This window comes from Sabethes cyaneus, chromosome 1 (genome assembly GCF_943734655.1).
Source record: "Sabethes cyaneus chromosome 1, idSabCyanKW18_F2, whole genome shotgun sequence".
NCBI lineage: Eukaryota > Metazoa > Arthropoda > Insecta > Diptera > Culicidae > Sabethes > Sabethes cyaneus.
In genome coordinates this window covers 153,621,115-153,647,552 of record NC_071353.1, presented here as the reverse complement: position 1 = coordinate 153,647,552, position 26,438 = coordinate 153,621,115, and the positions used below count along the sequence as shown (strand labels likewise).

At 37.5% G+C, this 26,438-nt stretch overlaps 1 protein-coding gene across 1 annotated transcript in view; it reads right to left on the bottom strand.

The window, feature by feature from the left end:
• The window catches only part of LOC128746081 (uncharacterized), a 59,502-nt gene that overhangs the window by 29,198 nt on the left and 3,866 nt on the right, over nucleotides 1–26,438 (bottom strand). The window contains exon 2 of the mRNA XM_053843133.1: nucleotides 17,361–17,591. Coding sequence (XP_053699108.1) covers nucleotides 17,361–17,591 — 231 coding nt within the window. The remainder of the gene's footprint in view (nucleotides 1–17,360; nucleotides 17,592–26,438) is intronic.

The window sequence follows — 26,438 nt, the reverse complement described above, 5'->3', positions numbered from 1 at the left end:
AGATCACTTTCAAATGATATCTTCTCCATACCCAAGGCGGAATGTGGGAATGATGTTCATGAAGTCGTACGGGTAACAAATTCACGGGATTCCGAAAATGAATCAGATGAAGAATTCGATAGTTTCGATGGTGAAGGTTCGGACTCTGATGAGGAACCGGAGATGAATGATACCGAAGCTGACCCAAACGCAGTGATAGTTGAGAGCGGTAATGAACCATGCAGACCACAGCGAAATAGAAGAGTTCCATCGTGGCATGCTGATTATGAAATGGATTATGCTGCCTATGCCTTGAATGCGACAAGTTATGCTGAAAATCTGCCGAATTCTATAGCTGAAGCAAAAAGTCGAAGTGACTGGAGTTTGTGGCAAGCTGCTATTAGCGAAGAAATGGATTCCTTAAAGAAGAATAAGACGTGGAAATTGACTAAGTTACCGAAGAATCGTACGGCTATTACTAATAAGTGGGTCTTTACTGTGAAGCACGGCGTTGATGGAGCACCAGACCGGTACAAGGCACGGTTGGTGGCTCGAGGATTCAGTCAAAGGTACGGAATAGACTACACCGAGACATATTCTCCCGTTGCAAAGTTGGATACCCTACGTACTGTATTGGCTCTAGCTAACCAAGAGAAGCTAGTTGTCCATCAGATGGACGTAAAGACAGCGTTTTTAAATGGTACGCTGACGGAGGAAATATATATGGTACAACCGGAAGGCTTCGACCAAGGTGACGGTTTAGTATGTCGTCTTCACAAATCCATATACGGGCTTAAGCAAGCCTCGCGTGCATGGAATGAGCGATTCCATGTTTTTGTTGAAATGCGGCTGAAATTTCGAAGAAGTGAAAATGATCAATGCTTGTACACTCGCAAAGCCGGATCAGAAAGGTTGATTATCGTGCTTTACGTTGATGATATCGTCATTGCAGGAGCGTTGAAGCAGGTGAAGATGGTGAAAGCTCTTTTATCTCAAGAGTTCGAAATGACCGACGTTGGTGAAATCAAAAGCTTTTTGGGCATGATCGTTGACTACGATTTGGAAAAGGGAGTTCTACAAATTAGTCAGCAGAAGTACCATGAACAAGTTTTGCGGAGATTCGAAATGGTTGAGTGCAAACCTATCTCAACTCCTTTAGAGCATCGTTTGAAGCTACCGAAAGGCGTAGAAGAGAAGAGGATCACTAAACCATATCGAGAGTTGGTAGGTTGCTTAACCTACGCGGCGATGACGACGAGACCGGATTTGGCAGCAGCTGTGAACTTTCTAAGCCAATTTCAGAGTTGTCCAAATGAAATTCACTGGGTACATCTCAAAAGGATTCTACGATACGTCAAAGGAACGGTTGCTATGGCTTTGGTTTATTACAGAAGATATGATGTACCAGTAGTTCAAGTGTATACCGATGCTGATTGGGCCAATGATCAGTTCGATAGGCGTTCTGTCAGTGGGTGCATTTTCCAAATATTTGGGAACACAGTTGGATGGATTACCCGGAAGCAGCAAATTGTAACGCTGTCGTCGACTGAAGCGGAACTTACCGCATTATGTACAGCAGCATGCCATGAAATATGGCTAATTCGTTTGCTACAGGATCTGTGGTGTGAATCGAAAGAGGCGACTACGTTCTACGAAGACAATCAATCTGCGATACGGATAACCGATAGTTCAAGAAGTTTTGGACGACTCAAGCACGTCGATGTAAAATTCCATTTTCTGCGTGATCTAGTGAAGCAAGGGAGAATCCGACTTCAGTTCCTTCCATCAACGAATCAACCAGCCGATATGATGACCAAAGGGTTACCGGTGGCAGCGTTTCAGAAGCATCGAGCTGCTATTGGTGTAAAGAGTTGCAGCGGTTGAGCAGGGGTGTTAAAGAATAACTTTTGGCTGCACTGTTGTATCTTTTATGCAACCGCCGCTACTGTGCCCCTTAATATACACACTCTACTGTGTGTCAAGTGTCAATCATATAAAACACGTTTCTCATACAATAAAAGATTGTTCTAGTTTCTCTTGTTATAAAACGTGTCTGTTTTTCCTTTCCGAGTTTCGCGACATATCGAAAAACCATTTTAATAATCCCTAATAGATAGTAAACCTAAGAAAATGCATGCACCTAAATAGTAGTGGTTTCTGCGGGGGGGCTGCCCTCCCGCAGTGGCCGGCGCTTCCGACGGCGGGTCACCGGCGCACACTCGCGGCCTACGGCCGTCTCGCCCTGAATCATCTAGGAAACATTTGCTACTAACACGGTAAATACGTCTCGCACCTTATAATGAAGATGTATTTATAATCAAGAAATATGAGATAAAAACCAGTATAAAAATTATCTTTCGTAGATATATGCTTATATTATAATTGTAATTTTATTCTTACTGTCATGGATTTTCATAAAGAAGTAAATGCAGTAAACTACAAGTTTATTACCCTATTATTAAAGCGGCCGAAATATTTCATTCAATATCCCGTCGTGTCCATCCTTGTTGACCGCACATAGTAAACCCAACAGTTGTGTCCATTGTTGTTGAACACGGTTTGCTTTCCGCACGCTACTTTGTAGTTGTCCTGTGAAAAATGAGTGCATCCGGCGATTCATCCGATGTTGCTGGTTTCAATAACGAAGAAAGTGCACCTGTCGTTAAAATTGTACTGTCGCAGAGAGGAAAACCTATGCGAGGATTGATGGGATACTATTCAACAAAAACAAGCAGAAGCGGAATGCTTCTTATGCATTTTTCATTTCTCACAAAATATAATAAAACAATTAAATATACGCGGACTAAAACAACATTACTCGACCAACATAGACATATTCATGGCGGTAGAGCGGCTGCAGGTTTGTTGATAAAGTACTTTTATTTGATGTTTTTATAATGTAATAAAAATTCTAGGCTTTGTCTTTTCTGCCGCAAAATCGGGTACAGGAGGCGTACGACGCGATGGAAGGAACGATGCCTGAAGAATTGGAGAATTTCCTTACATATTTTCGGAATACTTACATAAGTGGGAGGAACCGGAACAAGCCATTGTTTCACCCCACTCTGTGGTCAAATTTTAAGCCTGTCATTGACAAGCTACCGCGGGCCACAAACAGCTTGGAAGCATGACACCAACGATGGACAACCATTGTTGGTTCCCATCACCTGTCAATGACCAGGATCATCACAGATCTGCGAGTGGAGCAAAAGGAGATAGAGGGGAACATCCTTAGAATTCTTCAGGGGGATGTTTCGAATTCGCGCCGAGAAATAGACGAAAAAATCTACTCGAAATGTGTTAATGCTCACAAAATGAGCAGCAAAAATTTTATTGACGCAGTTGCGCTTTTATTAAGCGCTAAACAAAGGCGTTCGTAAAGCATGTTTTGCTTGTTTAATAGTAGTAGTTTGTTTTTTGTTTGATTAAAGTTATTTGTTAACTAATTGCCAATTCATGGTCTTTTATTGAGTAGTTATTTAGACATTCCGAAAAATTTCGGCCTTTCGTGATTCGGCCATTCGTGATTCGGCCTTTCGTGATTCGGCCTTTCGCGATTCGGCCTTCTGTGACTGTTATTGAAATTCGGCCATTTGGATTTCGGCCATTCGTGATTCGGCCATTTGTGTTTCGGCCATTCGGTACCAGCCCGTCCTACATCAAAAGTTGAATTTTTAGCAAACCTTGAGATCTTTATCATGTGATATTTCGTAAATTTGCCATGACACAACTAATAAATGACCCGCTTCTGTAAAGAAGAAGAATAGGGCTTTCAAATGGAATAAATAAATTTCTTACGGCCATCTTAGATTTCGTCACGCCATATTGGATTTTATCAAAAAATTGCCGTGTTCCCCATGAGCCCCCCAATTGATTTTCATTTTAAGACGACCATTGGAAAGCTGAGAAAAAATGCTACAAGAAACAAAAATCAAGAAACTTTTTTCGGAACTGTTAGGTCCATTGGCGAACGAGGGGTCCACTGTTTCGAGGTATAAAAAGTGTAATTTTTATTTTTTTAACCATTTTCAACCAATTAAGTGCAAAAGTTCCAATACAGGTCGGACTCAATTATATAGAGACTCGATTATATACAATTTTAGACTCGATTATATATAATCAATAAAAAATTTACTCCGATTTTGTTAAAGCTCACTCATTTTTTTCTTTTTTTGAAAATAATTAAACCCGTAACTTTTTATTTGGCGCCTAGGGTGGCGCTTTTTGAATTGGAATGGTTCCAAAAAATGCTATTTTTACCTACCTTCCTCAAAATTTTTGAACAACTGGAGCGATTTAAAGCGTTGACGCAGCAAATGAAAGGTATTTCAATGGGCCTTCTAGAAAATATACTGCGGTAGGAAGGTAGGCTTAAATCGTGTTTTTTGAGACCACCCTAACTCAGAAAGGGCCACCCTAGGCGCCAAATAAAAAGGTTGAAGTCAATTTTTTTTCGATAGTACTTTTCTGCGGTATTGTTGTATATTCAGATTAATTTTTAATGTAAGAAAGATATTTTCTACCTTTAAGGTGAGAGCCAAAAATAAAATTTTTCTTTTACATTTAAAAAACACAATTATGTGTATAAAACGAAATTTTTTTTATTGATTCAATTATATAGAGGATTCGATTATATATAGTGAAAAAATTTCGGCGAGTCTATATAATCGAGTCCGACCTGTATTTGAAGACCTTGTGTCAACAGTAGTGGCCCCGTTTCAGCGAGAATTACTCAATATTAAGTTTAAAAATATCCTATTTGACTGATGACATTCGAGCTCAGTGATTGCAAAAAAAAAAAAGATTACCTTCACCTGATTGGATCACTGCCGGTGTCTAATAGAAATGAAATGAAATTTTTGAATTTATCTTAAGTTTAGATTATTTTCCCATCGATGCTCCTTTGGTTTGTTTATAGAAGTTATTTACAAATCAACGTATTTCTGCGCTTGAATTGAGTTATTAAAGCTCATCTTCAAGTATTTGGTCTTTCATTTGTGTATTCGTCCTATCATTTTACATGATTTCTTTGTAGGTCCCAAATTTGTATTAACGTCCACTTGTTTTACATCGAAAATTTGAATTAAGGTCCTCTCGTTTTAAGTCTCCTTTTATCGACCGATTTATTTAGTGGACGTAAAACGAGATTCGAGTGTACTACATGATGCTGCATTAAAGTCTATTGATGTAGTTTGTGGCAGGTGCGTGGTATGATGTGGGAAGGAGAGTTTTTGCTTTTGTCACCATGCATTTGATTCTTTGAGAGACGTGTTGTTTCGGGTGGACGGCCTCCGAATTCGTTCTTATTCTCGTTGTCATCGCATTATACTCACGAAGAGATCACAGTCTCGCGCGCATGTACTCGATTGAAATTATCGAATATCCAAGTTACTCGGTGTTAAGAGACTTCGCGGGGAGACCTGATAGGGTTACACAATGAGGAATAGAGTACTGTCCCAATTTTGCAAGTTTCATAATTCCTAGTCAATAACGGAGTAGCAGCATATGGGCGGCAACCTATGCTTAAGGTTATTTTTCAAAATTATCGTAAAAATGCAACGGTTTGGGCCGAAGTTCCCCAGGGTATGAAATGGGGAAGGCAACTAGGAAGAAACGTCCAAAATATAGGATAGCTCTAGCCATCCCAACCGCCTACCTAGCGCCTCCTCGTGGCCATACCTGGAAATATTCCAATTTGTACAGTTGGGTAGCCAAGTTAGGAGGTGCGGGGTCATTTAGTTTTCCGTTCCTGATGTTTTGGGCAATCATTGAACCACACGACTTTATTTTCAAGAATAATATTGTTTATACTAATAATTTTGGTAATCAAATCTCTTTTCAAAAATAAGAAATAAGGCGCTATATCATTGGTCAAATGCAGCCCGGTTTCTGATCTAAATGACATTAGTTAATCCTCGACGGTCCGGAGATTAAATTCGATTAGATTGGAAAAGTTTGGGCCAAAGGATCTCACTGAATTTTAGAAAATAAGAAAACCTATCTCCTTGAAAGTCTCATAAGCAAACAGTTGATGTACGAAGCAAAACGACACATTGCTTATGATCAGCCCGGATTCAACCATGGAAAATCTTGTTTCACTAATCTTCCAGAATTTACATCATATTTTGAAAGATAGAAAATGATGCTCGAACTTTTAAAATTAGCGGAAATCAAGCTTAGTTTAATCGCCGTCTCTCACTTTCAGTGTGTTTTGTAATCAATCTGGCGTCCCACAAGGAAGCAGTTTTGGACCTCTAGTCTTCCTTATTTTTTAACGACATGTGCTTTATATTTCGAATCTTTAAAGAGTTGTAAGATCTGTACCGTTTATTCGCTCTGTACTAGTCTATCGTGTGATCTGTTATAGAACACGCTACTGTGGTTTAGAGCCCTTCACTGTCTCAAGTCCGTAGAGAACTACCGGTCTGATTAGCGTTTCGTACATCGTCAGCTTAGCGTGGTAGCATATGCTCCTTGATCAAAGCATATTACGGAGGAAAAAGTAGACTTGACTTTCAGATTGAAACCCTATGCACGATTCGAAGGGACGCCAGTGTGCCCCCGAAACACGCACGTAGCTCATCACTCGTTCCAGGGTAGCCGGAAAACCGTTCTCGTGCATTATCTTCCGTAGCTCTTCGCGCTCGATTGTATCGTATGTTGCCCTGAAATCTACGAAAATATGATGCTTGGGCACAGAGTGAATATTTGATCCGTAGTAGTACTGAAAACAATAACAAATCACAAGTAATGAATGTGCTTAGGACCTCAGGACGAGTTTTTACGAGATTACACAAACAAAATTTTAAGGTCGCGAAATATTTTTCACCAACGATTCAAAATCTGCTGTTGGAACTGGTTGCAGTATTGTTTCACTTGAATGGAATAAAAGTGCTACACACCCTCTAATAAAATTCAAATAGCGAGTATTTACCGTCGAAATAGAAATATAGAGTTGATTTGGACGTTTAATTAGGAGGTTTAGAGAGTTCAACTTGCAGCTTGTTACTTGTTATGTGAACTTCCACTATCAGTACAACATATATTTATTGATTGCAGGTAAATGTAAGAAGACACGAGAACATTCATCGATTATTTACAACTTATATACAAGTGACTCTACACGAGGATAAATCCAGTTGAAAAACTTGGAAAACAAAAGAAAACTGTTGGTTGCATACAAAACAAAATGGATTCCTCATGGATCATCCTTCGGTTTGTTCATAGAAATTAGGCCGAATTGTAGACAAAAAAGAGGAATATTTAGAGTGTTACGTTTGGCTCCTGAAAGTTCTGGAAAAAGTTTTTGAGTATGAAAATTGGCAAGCTTTTTGAAGGAGCTTGCTTCAGCAGTTCCTGCAAAGGTGTGAAAGCAATTCGAATCATATATTGCTCAGGGTTTATCATCGTTTTAATCAGACGACGATTAATTTTAGACGAAAAAAAGCGGGGGCTTTAGTCACTGTATATATGGTCGGTTAGTAATAAAGTCTTTTAAATTTGCATCCGACAACTTGTGCTAGCAACAAGTTTTCACTGTCTTCTAAAGCTCAACTAGGTGATAGGTCTTATCAAAGCCAGACAGGAGGTGACCCCAGAAACTAATCAAAAATGTTTCTTCCTCGAATGACTCCGGCTAGAAGTAAACGTTGCATTTAACTTCCAACACACAGTGTTGGAGTATGCTATCCATTGGATGGACCACCATGGGGATTATGATTCCCACGTGAATAATTCCGCGCTCCGGGGAGATTACTCTCAATTACCGCCTGTTGCTGTAGTAGGCGACATGCACCCAGCACCCGAAAGACCGACCGGACCAAAATCATGCTGCTTTCTGCTCGCCAGGGCGAGTTCGCTTTGCGGCCATTTCACGGTTTTAATTATATTTTCCCACGCAATGGTCCCACCACGTTTTAACAGCGTCTTGGCAATGATCCGATCCGAATGCCATTGCCGTCAAATTAATAAAATTTCGATACATTTCTGATTTGTTTGTTTCACACACACACAAACTCCTTCGCGCTCGCTTACTGAGCTGATCGCTGGCGTCGGGATAGGTATAAATAAATAATCTCAAGGTAAAAGAAACCGTGCGCTTTATAGTTGTAATTTCGTTGGTACCACCGCACCGGTACGGTGCGGTGTTTTCCACTGGAACGGCTCACAAACAACACATGAAAAATTCATTTCCATTCGTTTACAATACTGTGAAGGTTCTGCTGACGGGTCCGGGTAAAGTCATTGAATCTTTCAATGCTCAATTTTCGCATAATGCAATGCATTGATTCGGTTTAGACTAAATTCCCATCGGTACTTGATACGGATCGCACACTGCACAGCAAAGACAATCGATACTTCCAGCCGGTGGTGGTGGCCTCTGGCTCTGCGCAATTGAAATGAACCTCATCGTTCCGAGCTAGACCACACTAATCGGATCGACCGCAGTTTGAGCTGCGGTCCGCTGTGCATTCGTTATGATATATCTGCTCTGATGCTCTGGATCAGATTGCGGGATCCATTCATTCAGACAGGCTCTTAGTCTCCGAGCTCGGTTACTCGTGACGGAGGGATCTCAATCAAAACAAGCTGTCACACACTTCATTTTCGCCTCTGAAAGTATCTGCCTCCTGATAGTCTTATATGATTAGCACTAGCGTGCCCAGACATAAACGAATGGTGGGGCAGTCGATCTTTTAGAAGAATTTGGTTTTGGCCTGGAATATTCGACCAATCGTAGGATGGTGAATCTATTATTGGCGAAAACTCCGCGCTTTCAGGTGCAATTGGTTGTAAAATCAAAGTTTAAATTGGACTAGAAATTAGACTTGGAAAAGGATTAGAAACTAAATTTAAATCGGGCTTAACATAGGGAAATTAGTTTAAAACTGGATTTTAAATTGGGCCTTTTTATTGTGAAATTGTACTTGAAATTTTACTTGAAACTCGAATTCAATTGGACTTGGAAATTATGGAATGGAATTATGAAATTTGAATTATGCTCGAATTTGAACTTAAATTTGAATTGAAATTGGACGTAAATTGGATTAAAATTGGACTTGCGATTAGACTTGGAGTTACATTTGGAATTAGACTAGAAATCGGAATTCAAGTTTTAAGAGAATTTGGATTTGAAATCAGAGTTAAATTTCACTTGAAATTGGAACAAAATTAGACTTCATATTGGGCTTAAAGTCGGAAATGCAATTGAACTTGAAATTGAACTTGACATTGTTCATTAAATTAAACTTGAATTCGGAACTCAGCACGAAATAGGTTACGAAGCTTTACTTGAAATTAGCATTGACATATTTCGTCTTCCGCTCTCGCACGTTTTACAGAAAAGATTTTGTTCCTTTCTCTTTTGCAATTCCGCTTTTCGACTTTTTGTTCCTTTTCTCTTCTTTTCTGTACCGTTTTCTTGTTTTTTTGCTCTCTTGCTCTTCTCTTCTTTTTTCCGTCGTTTTTCCTCCTTTTTTTTTGTTTTTCTATTTTTCCTATTACGTGTATTCTCTTTCATTGTTCTGTTTTTCTTCGTTTCCTGTCTTATTTTTTCTTATTTTCAGTCCTGTTTTTTTCTCTTGTAAAAATTCATTTGTTTGGAATTCTCTTTCCCGTTTCTGTCTTTTTTCTTTCTTTTTAGTTTTGTTCGTTTCCAGTTTTCGTATTTTTCTAACACTCTTCCTTCTCGTTTTTCGTCTTTGTCTGTTCCGTTTATCTTTTTCTGTCACATTAATTCCGGTTTTAGCTATTTTTTTTCTTTGCTTTCGGGATTTTCTGTTTCAACCATTCTTACCTTTTCCTTGGTCAGTTTTTCCTGTTTTGCTTGCTTCCTTTTCTGTCTCATTTCCCCAACACATTTCCATTTTAGAATTTTTCCTATCTTTCTTCTTTAATATCCCGTTCCGTTTCTCTCGTTTCTTCTATCGGATTTCTTTTCCTCACGTTATTCTTTTTGTTTCCAATTGGTTTCTCTTGTTTTCTGTTCCATTTTCCTTTTTTATCTCTTTTTATTTCCTGTTGCCTCACCTTTTCTATCACGTTTTTTGTTTTTATGCCATGTCTTTCTCTATTAGTCCCCTCTATTTCTCTCTCGTTTTTCTTTTATCCCGCTGTCTATTCTTTCTATTATTTTTCTGTCTCGTTTTTCGCCTTTTTATTTTCTGATTTTCCTATTGTTTTTCTTTTTAGTGTTTCGTTTTACTTTTTTTTCATTTTCAGAGCCTCTTCTCTCCCAATTTCTTGTTTTCTTTCTTGTTAACTCCTTTTCCATTCATTTTTGTTTTCATCTGTTCTGTTCTCCTGCTTTTACTCCTTTTAAGTCACCCATTTTTCCTTTTTTGTTCCATTTTTCTTCTTTTTAGTCCAGTTTTTACCGTTACCGTGTCTCATTTCTTTCTTCTTTTCTTTACTTTGGGTTCAATATCTTCCTTTTTGCTTCGGTTTCCTTTGCTTCCCATTTTCTTCTTTTTTTACTTCCGTTTTTCTTCCCATTTTTTTATTTTCTGTCCTGTTGTTTCCAGATTTACTTCCTCATAAGGTTTCCGCCTTTTTTTATCGTTGCCAGTTTTCGTATTTTTTCTTAATCTCCTCGTTTTTCATCTTTATCAGTTCCGTTTTACCCCGTTTTTTTGTTGTTCTCTTTTTGGCTTCCATTTCCTTCTTCTTGTTTCACCTTTTTCTTTTGTCCAGTTTTTCCTGTATTTGTTCTCTCCTTTTTCTGTTCCACTTTACCATCCCATTCCCATTTTACCGTTTTCTTCGTTTCTTCTATCGGTTTTCTTTTTTCCCCTTCGCCATTTTAGTCGCGTTTTTTCTCTCTCTATTTGTCTCGTCCCTCCTTTTTTTCTTTTTCCTTTTATCCCGCTTTTACTTCTTTCTCTGCTTTTATGTGCTTTCTTCTTCTTCTGCGTTTTATTTCGTCTTTTTCAGTCCTGATTTTCTTCTTGTTTTTCTCTTTACTGTTCTTTTTTTTCTGTTACGTTCATTCTGTTTTGGCTCTCTTTCTGACTGACTTTCTTTTTTTCACCTTTTTCTTCGTTTTTTGTTTTTCTTTTCTTCTTTATCTGTCCTACTTTACATTCCCATTTTTCTCTACTATCGGTCTCCTTATTTTTCTCTCGCTATTCTTTTTTCCCTTTCAGTTTCTCTTGTTTTCTGTTCACTTTCTTGTCTCATTTGCTCATTTCATTTGTTTGTCGTGTTGTTTCGTTTTCTCTCCTTTTCTTATCTTCTTTTTCTATCCTGTTTTTTGCTTTTTTTTGGTTCAAATTTTCCATTTGTTTTTCTCTTTTTTGATTCGCTTTTCGTCTGTCCCGGCCATTTTTCTTCTTTTTTGGTGCAGTTTCTTGTTTTCTGTCTCGTTAATTCTTTTTTCTATTTTCGTCTGTTCTGTCCTTCTTTATATTACGTCCTGTTTTTACTCTTTTTGTATGACGTCTATCATCTTTTTCATTTTATCTTGTTTGTTATCTATTTTAATTTGTACTCTTTATTTTCCATCATTCTCGTTTTAAGATTTTACTGTTCCCATATTTTCTCCCTTTTTTCCTTCTTTTCTATCCCATTTTCTTAACAGTCCAGTTTGCCGTCTTTTCTTTACCGTTTTTCTCTATTGTCTCTCATTTCTTTCTTTCTATTCAGTCGGGTCCTTTTTCTCATATTCTTTTTTTTCTTCGTTTCATGTCCCATTTTTTTGTTTTCTGTTTTACCTCTCTTGTGAAAATTCATTTTTTTTTGTAATGAAATTTTCTTTCCTGTTTTCCGTCTTTTCCCAGTCAATTATTTTTCACAGTTCTTCCAATATTCCTTTTTCACAAAAACACATTTATTAGATTTTTGGATTATTATCTTATTAGATTTCCGTCTTTTCACTTCCATTTTTCGTTTCCAGTTTCTGTATTTTTTCTAAATCTGTTCCATTTCAACTCTTTTAGATGCCCCGGTTTTTCTGTTACGTTCTTTTTGTTACGTTTATTTGTTTTTGGCTCTCTTTTATTCGTTTTTAGTTCTAGTTTCACCTTTTTCTTTAATTTTTTTAAATGTCTTTCTGTCTTTTTCTATCTCACTTTATCATCCCATTTTGCTCCCTTTTATATCTCGTTGTCCGTTGTCTCGTTCTATCGGTTTTCGTTTTTCTATCGCTCTTTTTTTCCCTTTTGGGTTTTCTTGATTTCTCTTCCGTTTTCCCTTTCTTGTCTCGTTTTCCTTATTTTTCTTTAACATTTTTCAACCATTTTAGTCGCGTTTTTTCTTTTTCTCTTGGTTTTTTCTTTTATACCACTTTCTTTTCTTTCACTGCTTTTTCTGTCTTACTTTTTGCCTTTCTTAGTCCTGATTTTCTGCTTGTTTTTCTCTTTCCTGTTTCGTTTTTTCGCCTTGTTTTATTCACAGGGCCGTTTTTGCTCTTTTTATTTTGTTCTAGTTTTTTGTTTTCTGTCTAGTTAATTCCTTTTCTATTTTTTTTTGTTTTCGTCTGTTCCGTTCTTCCTCTTATAAGGTCATTTTTTTTGCTCCTTTTTTTATGACGTCTATCTTCTTTTTCGTCCTGATCCTGTTGGTCTTGTTTTCATTTTTTCTCTCTATTTTCTAGCATTCTTGTTTTACAAGTTTCCGGCTCCCGTATTTTAGCTCTTTTTTACCTCCTTTTCTATCCCATTTTTTGCTTTTTGTTCCATTTTCACTCCTTTTATGTTCAATTTTTCGTGTTGTTTTTTCTTTCTTTCTGTCCAGTCTCTTCTTTTTTGCCTCGTTTTCCTTCTTATGTAATGTTCTTATGTTTTCCTTCGACATTTCTCATGTAAAAAATCACGATGGTAAGCTTTTCAATGGTAAGCAAAGTAGAAGAAATGTTAGGAAAAAGTAGGGCAAATTGCCAATTGTTGCATCGCTAAGCACTCGTTTGGAGCAATTTGATGATTTTGAACAAATGAAAGCAGATTTTTCCGGTAAAACCGCTTACTGTGCCGATAGACTAATATATAATTAGTTTCCATACAGATAGCTATGGAAACTAATTTTGTATTAGCCTATCGGCATGGTAAGCGGTTTTACCGAAAAAATATGCTTTCATTTGTTCAAAATCATCAAACGAGTGCTTAGTTATGCAACAATTGGCAATTTGCCATACTTTTTCCTAACATTTGCTTACCATTGAATAGCTTACCTCGTGATTTTTTACATGAGAAATGTCGAAGGAAAAAATAAGAACATTACATAAGAAGGAAAACGAGGCAAAAAAAGGAGACTGGACAGAAAGAAAGAAAAACAAGACGAAAAATTGAACATAAAAGCAGTAAAAATGGAACAAAAAGGAAAAAATGGGATAGAAAAGGAGGAAAAAAAGAAATAAAATACGGGAGCAGGAAGCTTCAAAAACTGCTGGAAAATAGAGAGAAAAAATGAAAACAGAAGACAAACAGGAGAAGACGAAAAAGAAGATAGACGTCATACAAAAGGAGCAAAAAAAGGACATAATAAGAGGAAGAACATAACAGACGAAAAAAATAGAAAAGGAATTAACGAGACAGAAAACAAAAACCTGGAACAAAAAAAAGCAAAAATGGCCCTGTGAATAAAAAAAAGACGAGAAAACGGAACAGGAAAGAGAAAAACAAGAAGAAAATCACGACTGAAAAAGGTGAAAAGAAGGACAGAAAAAGCTGAGATAGAAGAAAAAGCGGCATCAAAGAAAAACCCGAGACAAATAGAGAGAAAAAGAAAAAAAACGCGACTAAAATGGTTGAAAAATGGGAAAGAAAAATAGGAAAAACGAGACAAGAAAGGGAAAACGGATGAGAAACCAAGAAAACCCAAAAGGGAAAAAGAAGTTAATGTGACAGAAAACAAAAAAAATGTGACAGAGAAAGAGGAAAAATGGAACAGAAAAAGAAAAACAATAGGTTGATCAGGACTGAAAAGTTCGAAAAATGCGACAAGAAAAGAAGAGACGATGGAAACAGCGGGCAGCAAAAAGTAAAAACAAGCAAGGGGACAAAGGAGGAAAAACGAGACAAGTAGAAGGCAACCAGGACAGAAAAAGGTGGAAAAACAGAAAAAAATAGAGGGAAATGGAACAAGACAAATCAAAATGGAAAAGAGGAAAACGGTAAAAAGAGATCAAACAAGATATAAGAGATGGAACAAAATGGGATGGGAAAATGGTACAAACCAGAATAAAGGTCAAAATGACAGAAAAGAAAAATCTAAGAAAATAAACAAAGAAATAAAGAAAAACCAAAACTGACGAAGGCGTAAATCTAGAACGAAATGAGACAAAAAAACAAAAATAGGAATCGAAAAATGAAAAAGAAAACGGAAAGACGGAAAACGGAAGAAAAAAATATTTAAAAAAAACCGAAGAAAACATACAAACAATGAAAAAAACAGAACTGAAAATAGGAAAAATATGATAGAAAATGAAGAAAAACGGAACAGAAAAAGAAAAAACAATAGGTAAATCAGGACTGAATAGTGCGAAAAATGTGACAAGAAAAGAAAAGCCGAAAAAATTACCACAGAAAAAGGTCAAACCGGAGACTAAAGGGAATAGGGAGAGCCAAAACCAGAATAAAGGTCAAAATGACAGAGAAGAAAAATCAGAGAAAATGAACAAAGAAATTAAGAAAAACCAAGACTGACGAAGGCGCAAATTTAGAAAGACATGAGACCAAAAAACAAAAACAGGAATCGAAAAAAAGAAAAAGAGAACGGAAAGACGGAAAACGGAAGAAAAAATTATAAAAAACCGGAGAAAATATACAAAAAATTGGAGAAAACCAGGACTGAAAATAGGAAAAATGGGATAGAAAACGAAGAAAAACGGAGCAGAAAAAGGAAAAAAAACAATAGGTAAATCAGGACTGAAAAGTGCGAAAAATCCGACAAGAAAAGAAGATACGGTGGAAACAGCGGGCAGCAAAAAGAAAAAAAACAAGCAAAGGGACAAAGGAGGAAAAACGAGACAAGTAGAAAGAAAGCGGGACAGAAAAAACGTGACAGAAAAGGTGGGAAAACGGGAAAGAAATAGGGAAAGAAATGGAACAAGAGAAATCAAAATGGAAAGGAGGAAAACGGAAAAAAGAGATCAAACGTAAGAGATATAAGAGATGGAACAAAATGAGATGGGAAAATGGTACAGAAGAAAAAGGCCGAAAAAATTACCACAGAAAAAGGTCAAACCGGAGATAAAAAAAATCGGAGACTAAAAGGAAAAGGGGGAGCCAAAACCAGAATAAAGGTCAAAATAACAGAAAAGAAAAATCAAAGAAAATAAACAAAGAAATAAAGAAAACCCAAAACTGACGGAGGCGTAAATCTAGAACGAAATGAGACAAAAAGAAACAAAAACAGGAGTCGAAAAAAAAAGAAAAAGAGAACGGAAAGACGGAAAACGGAAGGCAAAATTATAAAAAACCGGAGAAAACATACAAAAAATTGGAGAAAATCAGGACTGAAAATAGGAAAAATGGGATAGAAAACGAAGAAAAACGGAACAGAAAAAGGAAAAACAATAGATAAAACAGGACTGAAAAGTACAAAAAAACCGACAAGAAAAGAAGAGACGACGGAAACAGCGGGCAGCAAGCAGAAAAAACAAGCAAAGGGACAAAGGAGGAAAAACGAGACAAGTTGAAAGAAAGCGGGACAGAAAAAACGTGACAGAAAAGGTGGAAAAACTGGAAAGAAATAGAGGGAAATGGAACAAGACAAATCAAAATGGAAAAGAGGAAAACGAAAAAAAGAGATCAAACATAAGAGATATAAGAGATGGAACAAAATGGGATGGGGAAATGGTACAGAAGAAAAAGGCCGAAAAAATTACCACAGAAAAAGGTCAAACCGGAGATAAAAAAAATCGGAGACTAAAAGGAAAAGGGAGAGCCAAAACCAGAATAAAGGTCAAAATAATAGAAAAGAAAAATCAAAGAAAATAAACAAAGAAATAAAGAAAACCCAAAACTGACGGAGGCGTAAATCTAGAACGAAATGAGACAAAAAAAAGCAAAAAGAGGAATCGAAAAAAAAGAAAAAGAGAACGGAAAGACGGAAAACGGAAGGCAAAATTATAAAAAACCGGAGAAAATATTCAAAAAATTGGAGAAAATCAGGCCTGAAAATAGGAAAAATGGGATAGAAAACGAAGAAAAACGGAACAGAAAAAGGAAAAACAATAGATAAATCAGGACTGAAAAGTGCAAAAAAAAACCGTAGAAGTAGACAAGTAGAAAGAAAGCGGGACAGAAAAAACGTGACAGAAAAGGTGGAAAAACTGGAAAGAAATAGAGGGAACTGGAACAAGACAAATCAAAATGGAAAAGAGGAAAACGAAAAAAAGAGATCAAACATAAGAGATATAAGAGAATGGAACAAAATGGGATGGGAAAATGGTACTGAAGAAAAAGGAGAAAAGAAAAGCCGAAAAAATTACCACAGTAAAAGGTCTAACCGAAGATAAAAAAATCGGAGACTAATGGGAAAAGGGAGGCCCAAAACCAGAATAAAGGTAGAAATGACAGAAAAGAAAAAATGAAAGAAAATAAACAAAGAAATAAAGAAAAACTTAAACTGACGAAGGCGTAAATCTAGAACAAAATGAGACAAAAAAAAAACAAAAACAGGAATCGAAAAATGAAAAAAAAACAGACGGAAAACGGAAGAAAAAAATTTAAATATTTAAAAAACCGGAGAAAATATACAAAAAATTGAAGAAAACCAGGACTGCAAATAGGAAAAATACGATAGAAAACGAAGAAAAACGAAACAATCACACAGAAAATACAGAACAGAAAAAAAGATAAAATAAGAGAAAAGGGAAAACCGAAAGGAAAAATAAGAAAAGTGAGGGAAAAACCAAGGAAATGGCCTGGAAAAGAAAATGGGAGAAAAAAAAGGAAAAGAGGCGAGAAAAGAGGAGATTGACAAGAAAAAGAGGCAGAACGGAAGAGAAAAGAAAGGAAGAAAAATGAGAGAAATTAAGGTTTTTCATTCGTTAAAGAAAACGAGGAAAGCAAGAAAGAAAATGACAGCAAATTGGACTTGAAATTACGCTAAAATAAGGCCTGATACTAAACTTGAAACTTATTTTTTAACTGGGCTTGAAATTGGACTTCAAACTGGAATTATTTCTACACAATTCATTTACTTGTCATAAAAATAGCGTCAGATTAAAATGAAAACTGTGGACTTCTGGGTTGCAGAAATTATTTTGTTTTATAATAAATTGTAAAGAGAGTTGTGCGCCCCCGCCTTAAGCACGACGGTGTCGATTAGTTGGAATTGAAACCAACTGCTCTCCGGTTAGATTCCGGGGAGGGCTGGCCAGGAGGGCCAGAGCTGGTTTGTTTTAACAAAAAATCTACAGCTACAGAAAAAAAGCTCACCGTAAAGTGTTCCGCCGAGTTGTAGTCCTCGTCCAGGTACACTCGAATCCGGTTGTAGTCGGCCAGTTCGGGCGATTCGCACAGGTGCTTGATGAACTCCTGCACGTACTCCATGGACTTTTCGTACGTTTTGCCGCCCACCTCCTGCAGGTGCAGCGCGATGAAGGCCGGCCGGCGGGTTACGACATGGTTGAGAAATTCCTTGATCCAAATGTTGAGCAAACGGGAGGGCTGTCAGTAAGTAAAAGAAAAATAAAGCAGAAAAAATCGAATTAGTAGGCGTTGAAAGCAAGTTTAGATCCCCTAATCTGATCAAGCCCAGTCATGTATGTCACTAAAAAGTTGTTACTTGTTACCATGGAACTGACGCTGACACCGACAACGAACCGAAAGACCTGCAGCAGCAGAAACAAATCCATCTGACGGTGGTTACGCAGAGAGATTTATAAATAGTAATTGCATTTTTTTAGTCGTCGTTGACGACGACGACGACGGCGACGGCAATGACGATGATGGCAGTAGTGGCGGCGGCCACGCCGCTGCTGCTCAACGACACGCGGTTTGTTTGTAAATATACACCGCGCACCGTTCGGATCCGTTCGCTCGTTCTGTCGTGTTCTCTGTTATCATCATCGCATCGCATGTGTGGATGAAATTCATTCTGGTCGCATCGTGGATCGTGTGTTGGCTTTGGCTGGTTTGGTACGACGACCGCAGTTCGATTGACGTTATTGAATTGCCTATTTTTTGTTGTTGTTGTTGTTTGAGTCGTGTTCTGTTTCATACGCGGGGTCGTATGTCGTGTCGTGATACGGCAAAGTACTGAGAGCCAACTATTCGATTCAAATGGAAGTTTGTTTTATACTTCTACACGAATGGGTCGGGTTTTTGATAAGGAAAGCAACAGCACCATTCATTCAAACTTGGCAAACTTAAGGGCGAAAAATGATTTAAAGAATAAATTGCCCTGATGAAATCCTGCCGACACGACCGACCGACCGACGTCATTCGAGACGTGTGTGCGTTCGCGTTCGTTCGTTTGATGGTTCGACACGGTACGAACGATATGGTAATCAGTCAGCCTCAGCAGCAGTACGGCTTTCGGCATCGGGATTCCGATGCGATGGCGAAATTAGTATTCATCAACCGGGACGGCGAGTTGCTTTGTAGACTTTCGCCGCTGGTAAATCTTCGAACCCGCGAGGGGGCTGTGACGCTGCGTGGAAGGAGGACCGAAGGGAACTATGGATTTGTATTCTGCGTTGAATCCTACGTTTGCGAAATGGTTATAAATTACCGGCAAGGACAGAGGCTAACCGAGGCACAGTAGCGCTCTCTTCTGTGAAGTAGGTTCTACCAATGAATGACCACCGGTCAGGTTCAGGTGATATTTTACTTTGATGGAATTAGTCGGTCAAATTCCTAAGTCGTGAAGGAGACATCAGCCTATGGTGTTGGAATTCAGTTGTTCGTTTTTGAACTTAGGCACAACAGAGATGGTACAAATACAGACCATTATTGGCTAATGGCATTTAAATGTATAACATAATGAAAGCTGGGTTGGTTGCATCTAGTAGAACAAGGACAGCATTCCTGGAGAATCAACTCTGTTATTTAATCAATTTCGCCATAAACACTGCTTATCGAATTTTTCTGCACGATAATCCAGATTGTCGTCCACATTCATAAACTGAAACTGTCGTGTAGCTTTCAAGATCGCATTCGAACGATGTCAAATGACAGAGTATGCTCGAGAGCAAGCAAAGTCGTTGACGTGATCAAGCTATGAGAGTGCTGTTGCAATTATCAATGGATTAAACTACCATAATTTACATAATTTTCTAACATCGTTAGAAGGAGTGCATTGGCAAAGCAAAGCCTTGGTGCTAAATTGCGCATTCGACCGAAACTTGACCTTCTGTTTTTTATTTTACACACTTCGCACTTCGCAGTCTTCAGTTAGAGTACAAGAGAATTGGCAGGCTAGTGTTACGAACCAATTGTCACAACCGCTATTTCGAAATCAAAAATTGGTCGGGATTACCGGTTTCGGTACTACCGGTTAGATCAACCTAGCATCCTTGGATTTGTTCGGGCCATTTTTTTAAGCTTGGTCGCCCTATTTATATGTTCCGTTCTGCCGTTCACGTAAAGATTGCACACACACGATGGCGGAAACATCCCTCGAACAACCGCGAATAACGTATTCATTCTACCGAATGAACCGAACGCATATGGGTGGACCGTGGGAATGAATGGTCCGTTCCGTCAAGTCGGCGGTGTGAAAGGAGAAACAGGGTTGAATGATGACGGCAGAAGAAATTCATTTATATGAAGAGAAGAAGCAGTTTCACCAATTGGTACACTGGGCCATGACATTTCGAAGGTATTTTAGATCGCAATAAATATAGCCTGATGCATTTTACGACGACCGACGTTCTGGCGTATCGATATCCAGTATACGGAAACGGTTTGGATACGACGGCAGGATCACGCCAAGGAAGCTCACGTAGGGCGAGTCGGACAGATCTTTTCTGGGTACGTTCAATTCTCAGAATCCAAGACAACTGATATCAATTTGCAGTTTTCCAATAGTAAATTAACTAGAGAGCAATAAAGAGCTTTTAGGCAGTGTTGATCTCTAAAATCACGAGCAATTTTGGCTTTCGATATCAAAGCGATACAGTAAGGAGGGGTAAAAGTGCGATGCGGGTAAAAGTGCGATTCAATGATTTATCGGTGCAGATTCCGAGTAAATTGACTACATTGGCATAGATGGGTGACTACTTTGACAGCATGAATGTAACGTAAACTTTGGTTGCTTACGAAGCATAGTTGCTGAGTTATGTGCAAATGTTATTTTAGGGCGGTTTGGATGTAATTTTTCGCTATACGGCAAATACGATATCAACAGTAGGATATTACTTGTTGAAAATTTGTAGCAGCGTTTTACATCACTCACATATCTGTTTTGAAAATACGGTAAAAAGAATTTACAAAATATATTTCGCTTTTCCATCATTTAATCTAACCCCGTCAAACGCCTAGCGGGGTAAAAGTGCGATTCACGAACGGGGCAAAAGTGCGATTCATGGACGAGGCAAAAATGTATTGCTAATTATATACAGCTAATTATATATACAACCGTACTGTGTTGTGTACAGGAATGACTATTGTAGTTCGACCAATAGCAGCAAAAACCCACCCCAACAAACTTGACAAAAATTAGTTTAATATGTTTTTGCCCTGATGAAGAGGTCCTTGAAACGTTGGCCTAGACAGCAAATAAACTCGTTTACTAGTAACCCGATGACCAAAACGCCATCACTAAAACCAAAATTAGTATCGTTGGTCAAACAAATCTCTTTATTATATACAACTTCAGGCACTATATTACAGACACTAGAAATGGAAGATCTGCAGAAAACTGTGTGCTCTACAGATGTTGGCCGAAGGAAAGCAATGTTTTCCGCTGGTGAAACAAAAAACAAACGCTTGGAAACGTTTCGATCTAACGGAGGCTGCAACACACCACACAGTGGTCCAATCAGCGAAATTCGTGATCGTGTGATATTGCACCTAAAAGTGAGATTTTTCGCATATAGTATCTTTAGGAACATTTCGCAGGTAGTGAAAGGGTTGGGTGTGACGGATATAGGGGTTGACGGTGGCGGTGGGAGCGGTGTCCAGCCGGAGGGTGAGAATGGTGATTTGAAGGGTCAGCAGGATGGTCCGGCAGGAGTTTCCGTTATCGATTTGGCAGACGGTGGATTACAGTTGCACAAATCAAACAAAAGCAAAAGCAAGAATGTGTTCAAATGTAAGATTAGTATGTCTATTCAATACGAAAAAATACTCTATTGAATCCAATATATTCTAGCCACTTACAACAGCGTACTGACTATAACAAGCCCCTTCTTGTGAGAGAAATCTTTGGGTGATTAATTCCCTTAAAAGTGAGATGAAAAATTTATTTTCTCGTTCATTCGAGATACAGGTTTGGTACTTTCGGCAAAGTTGTAGTAAATATCAATGCAAACAACTTTGTCAAAGACACCATACTTGTATCTCTTCGTGGAAATTGTCTATGATGCGTTATTCGTGGACAAACCCTTCAAAACAGTTTTTAAAGCATAACTTATTCTGGTCAACTTTTACGTGTTCATAGTGTTCTAGAAAATTGTTTATCTTGCTAAAATCAACGTTTTTGTAGAACATTACTATAAGTGATTTTCTGCAGTTTCGGAGATTTTGAGCATTTTTGGTGAAAAATACTACTTTGAGCTCAAATATTTCCCAAGGTGGCAAATGGTGGCAGACCAAACAACTCCTACATAAAAGTACAACAAAAAACCTTTAAAATCAAATGTCAATTGACTGTATCTGTTTGTATCCTCAAAAGTTATAATTGTTTTAAAAATCCTTCACAGTCATGTTAATCGAACAATTAAAATGTACTTCGGATGCAATAAACGCCATTTTGTTTATGTTGACAATCTCTTTCTAACAAGTTGAGTTACCAGCAATTTTTTCGCCTATTTTCGAGTCGAAAATGAATGTAGACTCAAAATTATTTGACGCAATTAATAACAGAAAAGCTTCCAAACAACTAACTTAAGTCTATTTTGTTCAATACCTTCGATTGGTGTCTTTTCAAAAGATCCCACTCATAATGGGCTAGTACCAAATGGCCTAAACACAAATGGTCGAATCACGAATGGCCGAAATCCAAATGACCGAATTTCAACAACAGTCACAGAAGACCGAATTTTCTCGGAATGACTTTTTAGTCTATTTAAATAGAAAACACGAATTGACAAGTAGTTAACAATTAACTTTACTCAACCAAAAAATAAAATAAGCAACACATCTTTTTGTTGTACTTTTAAGTACGAGTTGTTTGATCTGCCACCATTTACCACTTTGGGAAATATTTAAGCTCAAAGTAGTACTATTTTTCATCAAAAATGCTCAATATCTCCGAAACTTCAGAAAATCACGTATAATAATGTTCTACAAAAACGTTGATTTTAGCAAAATAAACAACTTTTTAGAACACTATGAACACGTAAATGTTGACCAGAATAACTCAGGGTTTATACACTGTTTTGAAGGGCCTGTTCATGAATAACGCTTCACAGACAATTTCCATGAAGAGATACAAGTATGGTGTCTTTGACAATGTTGTTTGTATTAATATTTACTACAACTTTGCCGAAAGTACTAAACCTGTATCTCGAATATACGAGAAAATAAATTTCGTATCTCACTATTAAGGGAATTAATCACCCAAAGATTTCTCTCACAAGAAGGGGCTTGTTATACCAAGAAATGTTCCTAAAGACACTATATGCGAAAAACTTCACGTTTCGGCGCTATATCAAACGATCACGTATTTCGCTGTTTGAACCACTGTGCACCAGTGCAAAATAGAAAAGGTGCAAATTGAGAATATTCCTTACCGAAACATTAGCAGATTGAAGATAATATGGTTTTGTTAGCTACTGCTGGGTTAATTTCATGGATTCTAGCTTCGAACTTTTGCCCCGCTAGTGGGGTAAAAGTTCGAATCTGCACTTGATAAGAAGAAAGAAGAATTTATTTTGCAAAACACTATTACCGCAGATGATTTATAGTTGAATGTGAAGACATTGAGTTACTGCCTCACTATAAAATATATTATGTTGTAATCCTTCTTTATATCTCACGAAAATTGATGACAACTTCAAACATCGCACTTATGCCCCGCCCTACTCTAGGTTCCTTTATTGGGGTTGATGCGTAAAAGATTTTCCGATCAATTGGCACAAAATAATTTAAAACCAATTTGGAAACCGCTAAGCTATAAGCCCTCAAAATTTTCCTTTTTCGTGACGCTCGCATTTTTGGATTTTTTGGAAGGTGTTGAAATCCTAACCTAGAAGCTATGTCAAACAAAATTATCTCAAACTTCCAACAACAATCATTGTAATCTTCTATTGCAATAAATATGGCCTCTTTATCGATCATAAGTTAGGTTAAGCTAGGTTAGATAATAGATTAAGATTTTTCATTTTTCTTTTTTTATCTAATACGTAGATTTTAATTCTTCCATTAATTCTAGTACAGTATGGTTCCGATTATACCAGCCCCGGATTATACCAGCCCCAAAAATAAATTTGTTCTTTTCAAGTTATTTAATGATTGCTTTGAGGTCATAGAACAGCCAAATGAGTGTTTCAGGCGGTTTAACCCTTTATGGACCAAGCTGCACAGTGCGCCAAACAGCGAAATACGTGATCGCGTGAGATTACGCAGATACGCGAGATTTTTCACTTATGGTGTCTTTGGCAATATTTCCCGGTATAAAAAACCGCTTCGTTTGACAGGAGCCATTATGTGATTAATGCCCTTAAAAGTGACATACAAAACAAAATTTATTTTCTCACATATTCGAGATGCAGGTTTGATGTAGTTGGCAAAGATGTAGTAAATATCAATACAAAAAACTTTGTCAAAGACATCATAGTTGTATCGCTACATAAAAATTAGCTATAAAGCGTTATTTGTGGACAAACCCTTAAAAACAGTTTTTTGTCCCTAACTTATTCTGGTCAATTTTTACGTGTTCATAGTGTTCTAGAAAGTTACTTGCCTTACTAAAATCCACGTTTTAGTGGAACATTATTATACGCTATTTCCTAAATTTTCGACAACCATAAGAGGTAGACAGTTACTATATTCGACAAAGTTACTTATTATAGTATGTTCTACAACTCTTTTGAATTAAAACACTTTTTTTGAATCACTCTAATGTGTAGAAACATAGCCATCCTAATAATGCAAGACAAAATTATAATTCATTAGTAAACTTGGCATACTTTGAGAAAAAAAACAAATTCCGATACCATCAGTTTTTCAATTATATCAGCCTAAAAGTCACGGAGGGGCTGATATAATCGGATAATCGGAAAATTATCGCAAAGGTTTAATCCGAAAAAATGCTAGAACATCATACGTGTACGGGCATGGTTTATAGGCTTATGAGCGTGTATAACGCTTATGTAAGCGTTGTTATTACTAAACTCCAAGAGCCAAAAGCGATATCTTTATTTATTTGACTGACTGATGTTAGGCTCTGCCCATCTATGACTATGAAAATGGATTTCTGTCTGTCTGTCTGTCCCTATGTTCCTTATAGAATCGAAAACTACTGAACCGATGGGCGTTAAAATTTGCATATAGGGGTTTTTGGGGCCAGAGAAGGTTCTTATGATGGTAAGAGACCCCTCCTTCCACTAAGAGGGGGGGGGGGCTCCCATACAAATGAAACACAAATTTCTGCATAACTCGAGAACTAATCAAGCAAATGGAACAAAATTTTACATGTGGGTGTTTTTGGAGACAAGAATTTTTTCTATGGTGAATTGAGACCCCTCCCCACTTTAGGAGGGGGGGGGGGGCTCCTATACATTAGTCAATAACAAGACCACCAAAAACTATCAATAGATTAGACATTAGATAATTCAGCACCAGACAGCCATAGGCCGCGAGTGTTGCCGGCCGGCCTGTTGCTGTTTTCCTTGATCTACTGACCTCTATTACTTCCCTTCAGTTGGGTCACCCCTGCGAAATAATACTTTCTACGAAAAGATTTTCGTGAAATGGTACATTCCGCGTAAGGTTTTTCTCGAAATGGTATTCTGCGAAACTCTATATTCCGCGTTATGGTCAACCGAGAAGTGGTGTTCCGCAAAATGGTATTTGGCGAAATGGTTCGTAATGATGGCGAACATTTAAATGCTATCCGCTTTATTTTATCAGGCTAAGCAATGGGGGGAGTTTTCTACTTTACTCTGAGGAAAATTTGGATATTAAAACACCCGTATTAGTTAACGCTGAGCGCCCTTTAAGGAATCCGTGTTGGAAAATTGATGTTTTAGGTTCAATCTTACGATACAAATGCTCATAAACCATGGATTCGAACATTTTCGGTATGGCCGCGAGAATGGCAATTCCTCTGTAATTTTCAACCAGTAACTTGGAACCTTGTTTTTTGAATTGGTATGATGTGCGATATCTTCCATAGTTTTGGAAATGAACCTGTTGCTAAAGACACACTGAATAAATTATGCAATGGAAATAAGAAGCCCTCCATACAAATTTTTAACACAGAATTTGGAATTCCATCTGGTCCACTGTTTTTAGATATATCTAGAGCCGGAATCGCTTTGCGGACATCTAACAACGATAATTAAAATGTAGCAAAATTTAAATCTAACGACGGAGCTGCATTGGAGGGTCCTGTTCGCTGATCATTATCAAAGGCATTTTTAAAATAGTCAGAGAATAATTCTGCAGCTTCAGTGGCGTTTTCAGCTTTCTTGTCTTTATACATTACATTTGTCGGTAGTCCTTTGTCCTGACGCTTTGAATTGACGTACGTCCAAAAAGTCTTCGAATTTCACTGTATATCTCTTTGCAATCTGTCCATAGAAAGGCTTTGTTGTGCTCTGTTTCTGAATTTGAAAGCATTCTTGGCTTGTCTATACATCAATTCGTCTGAAGAGAGCCTACTCTTTCTAAATTTGTAAGGAAAGGTCCTAGAGACTTGCAACCTTCTGCATAAACATGTGTTTTGAGTCTTTCACTAATCGCCTAGAACCATATATTCTTGTAAAATGCAACCAACATACGCTAAATATGAAAAACATTTCGAAGAATTTCCAAAGAAAATGTTCTAAAACTCTGCACTCGATAGAGATAGAAATGTCATTTCTTTAACAAAGTGGTTTGCCTTTATATTTTCTGCTACTTTGCCGAAGAAACCATGTGTTTATCTACTAACACAAAAAAAGTGGACGTGTATGGAGCCTATAGCGAACGCGAAACACATAAAACGTACACTTATTTAACTTAGCAAGTAAAGGTCCAAGAGATTTGCGGTCTTCTGCAAAAACGTGTGTTTTGAGTGCTTCGATAATTGCCTAGAACAATGTATTCTTGTAAGATGCAACTAACAAAAGCTAAATATGAAAAACTAATTTTTAAAGAAGTTTCAAAGAATATGCTCTATAGTTTAGCACGCGATAAATATAG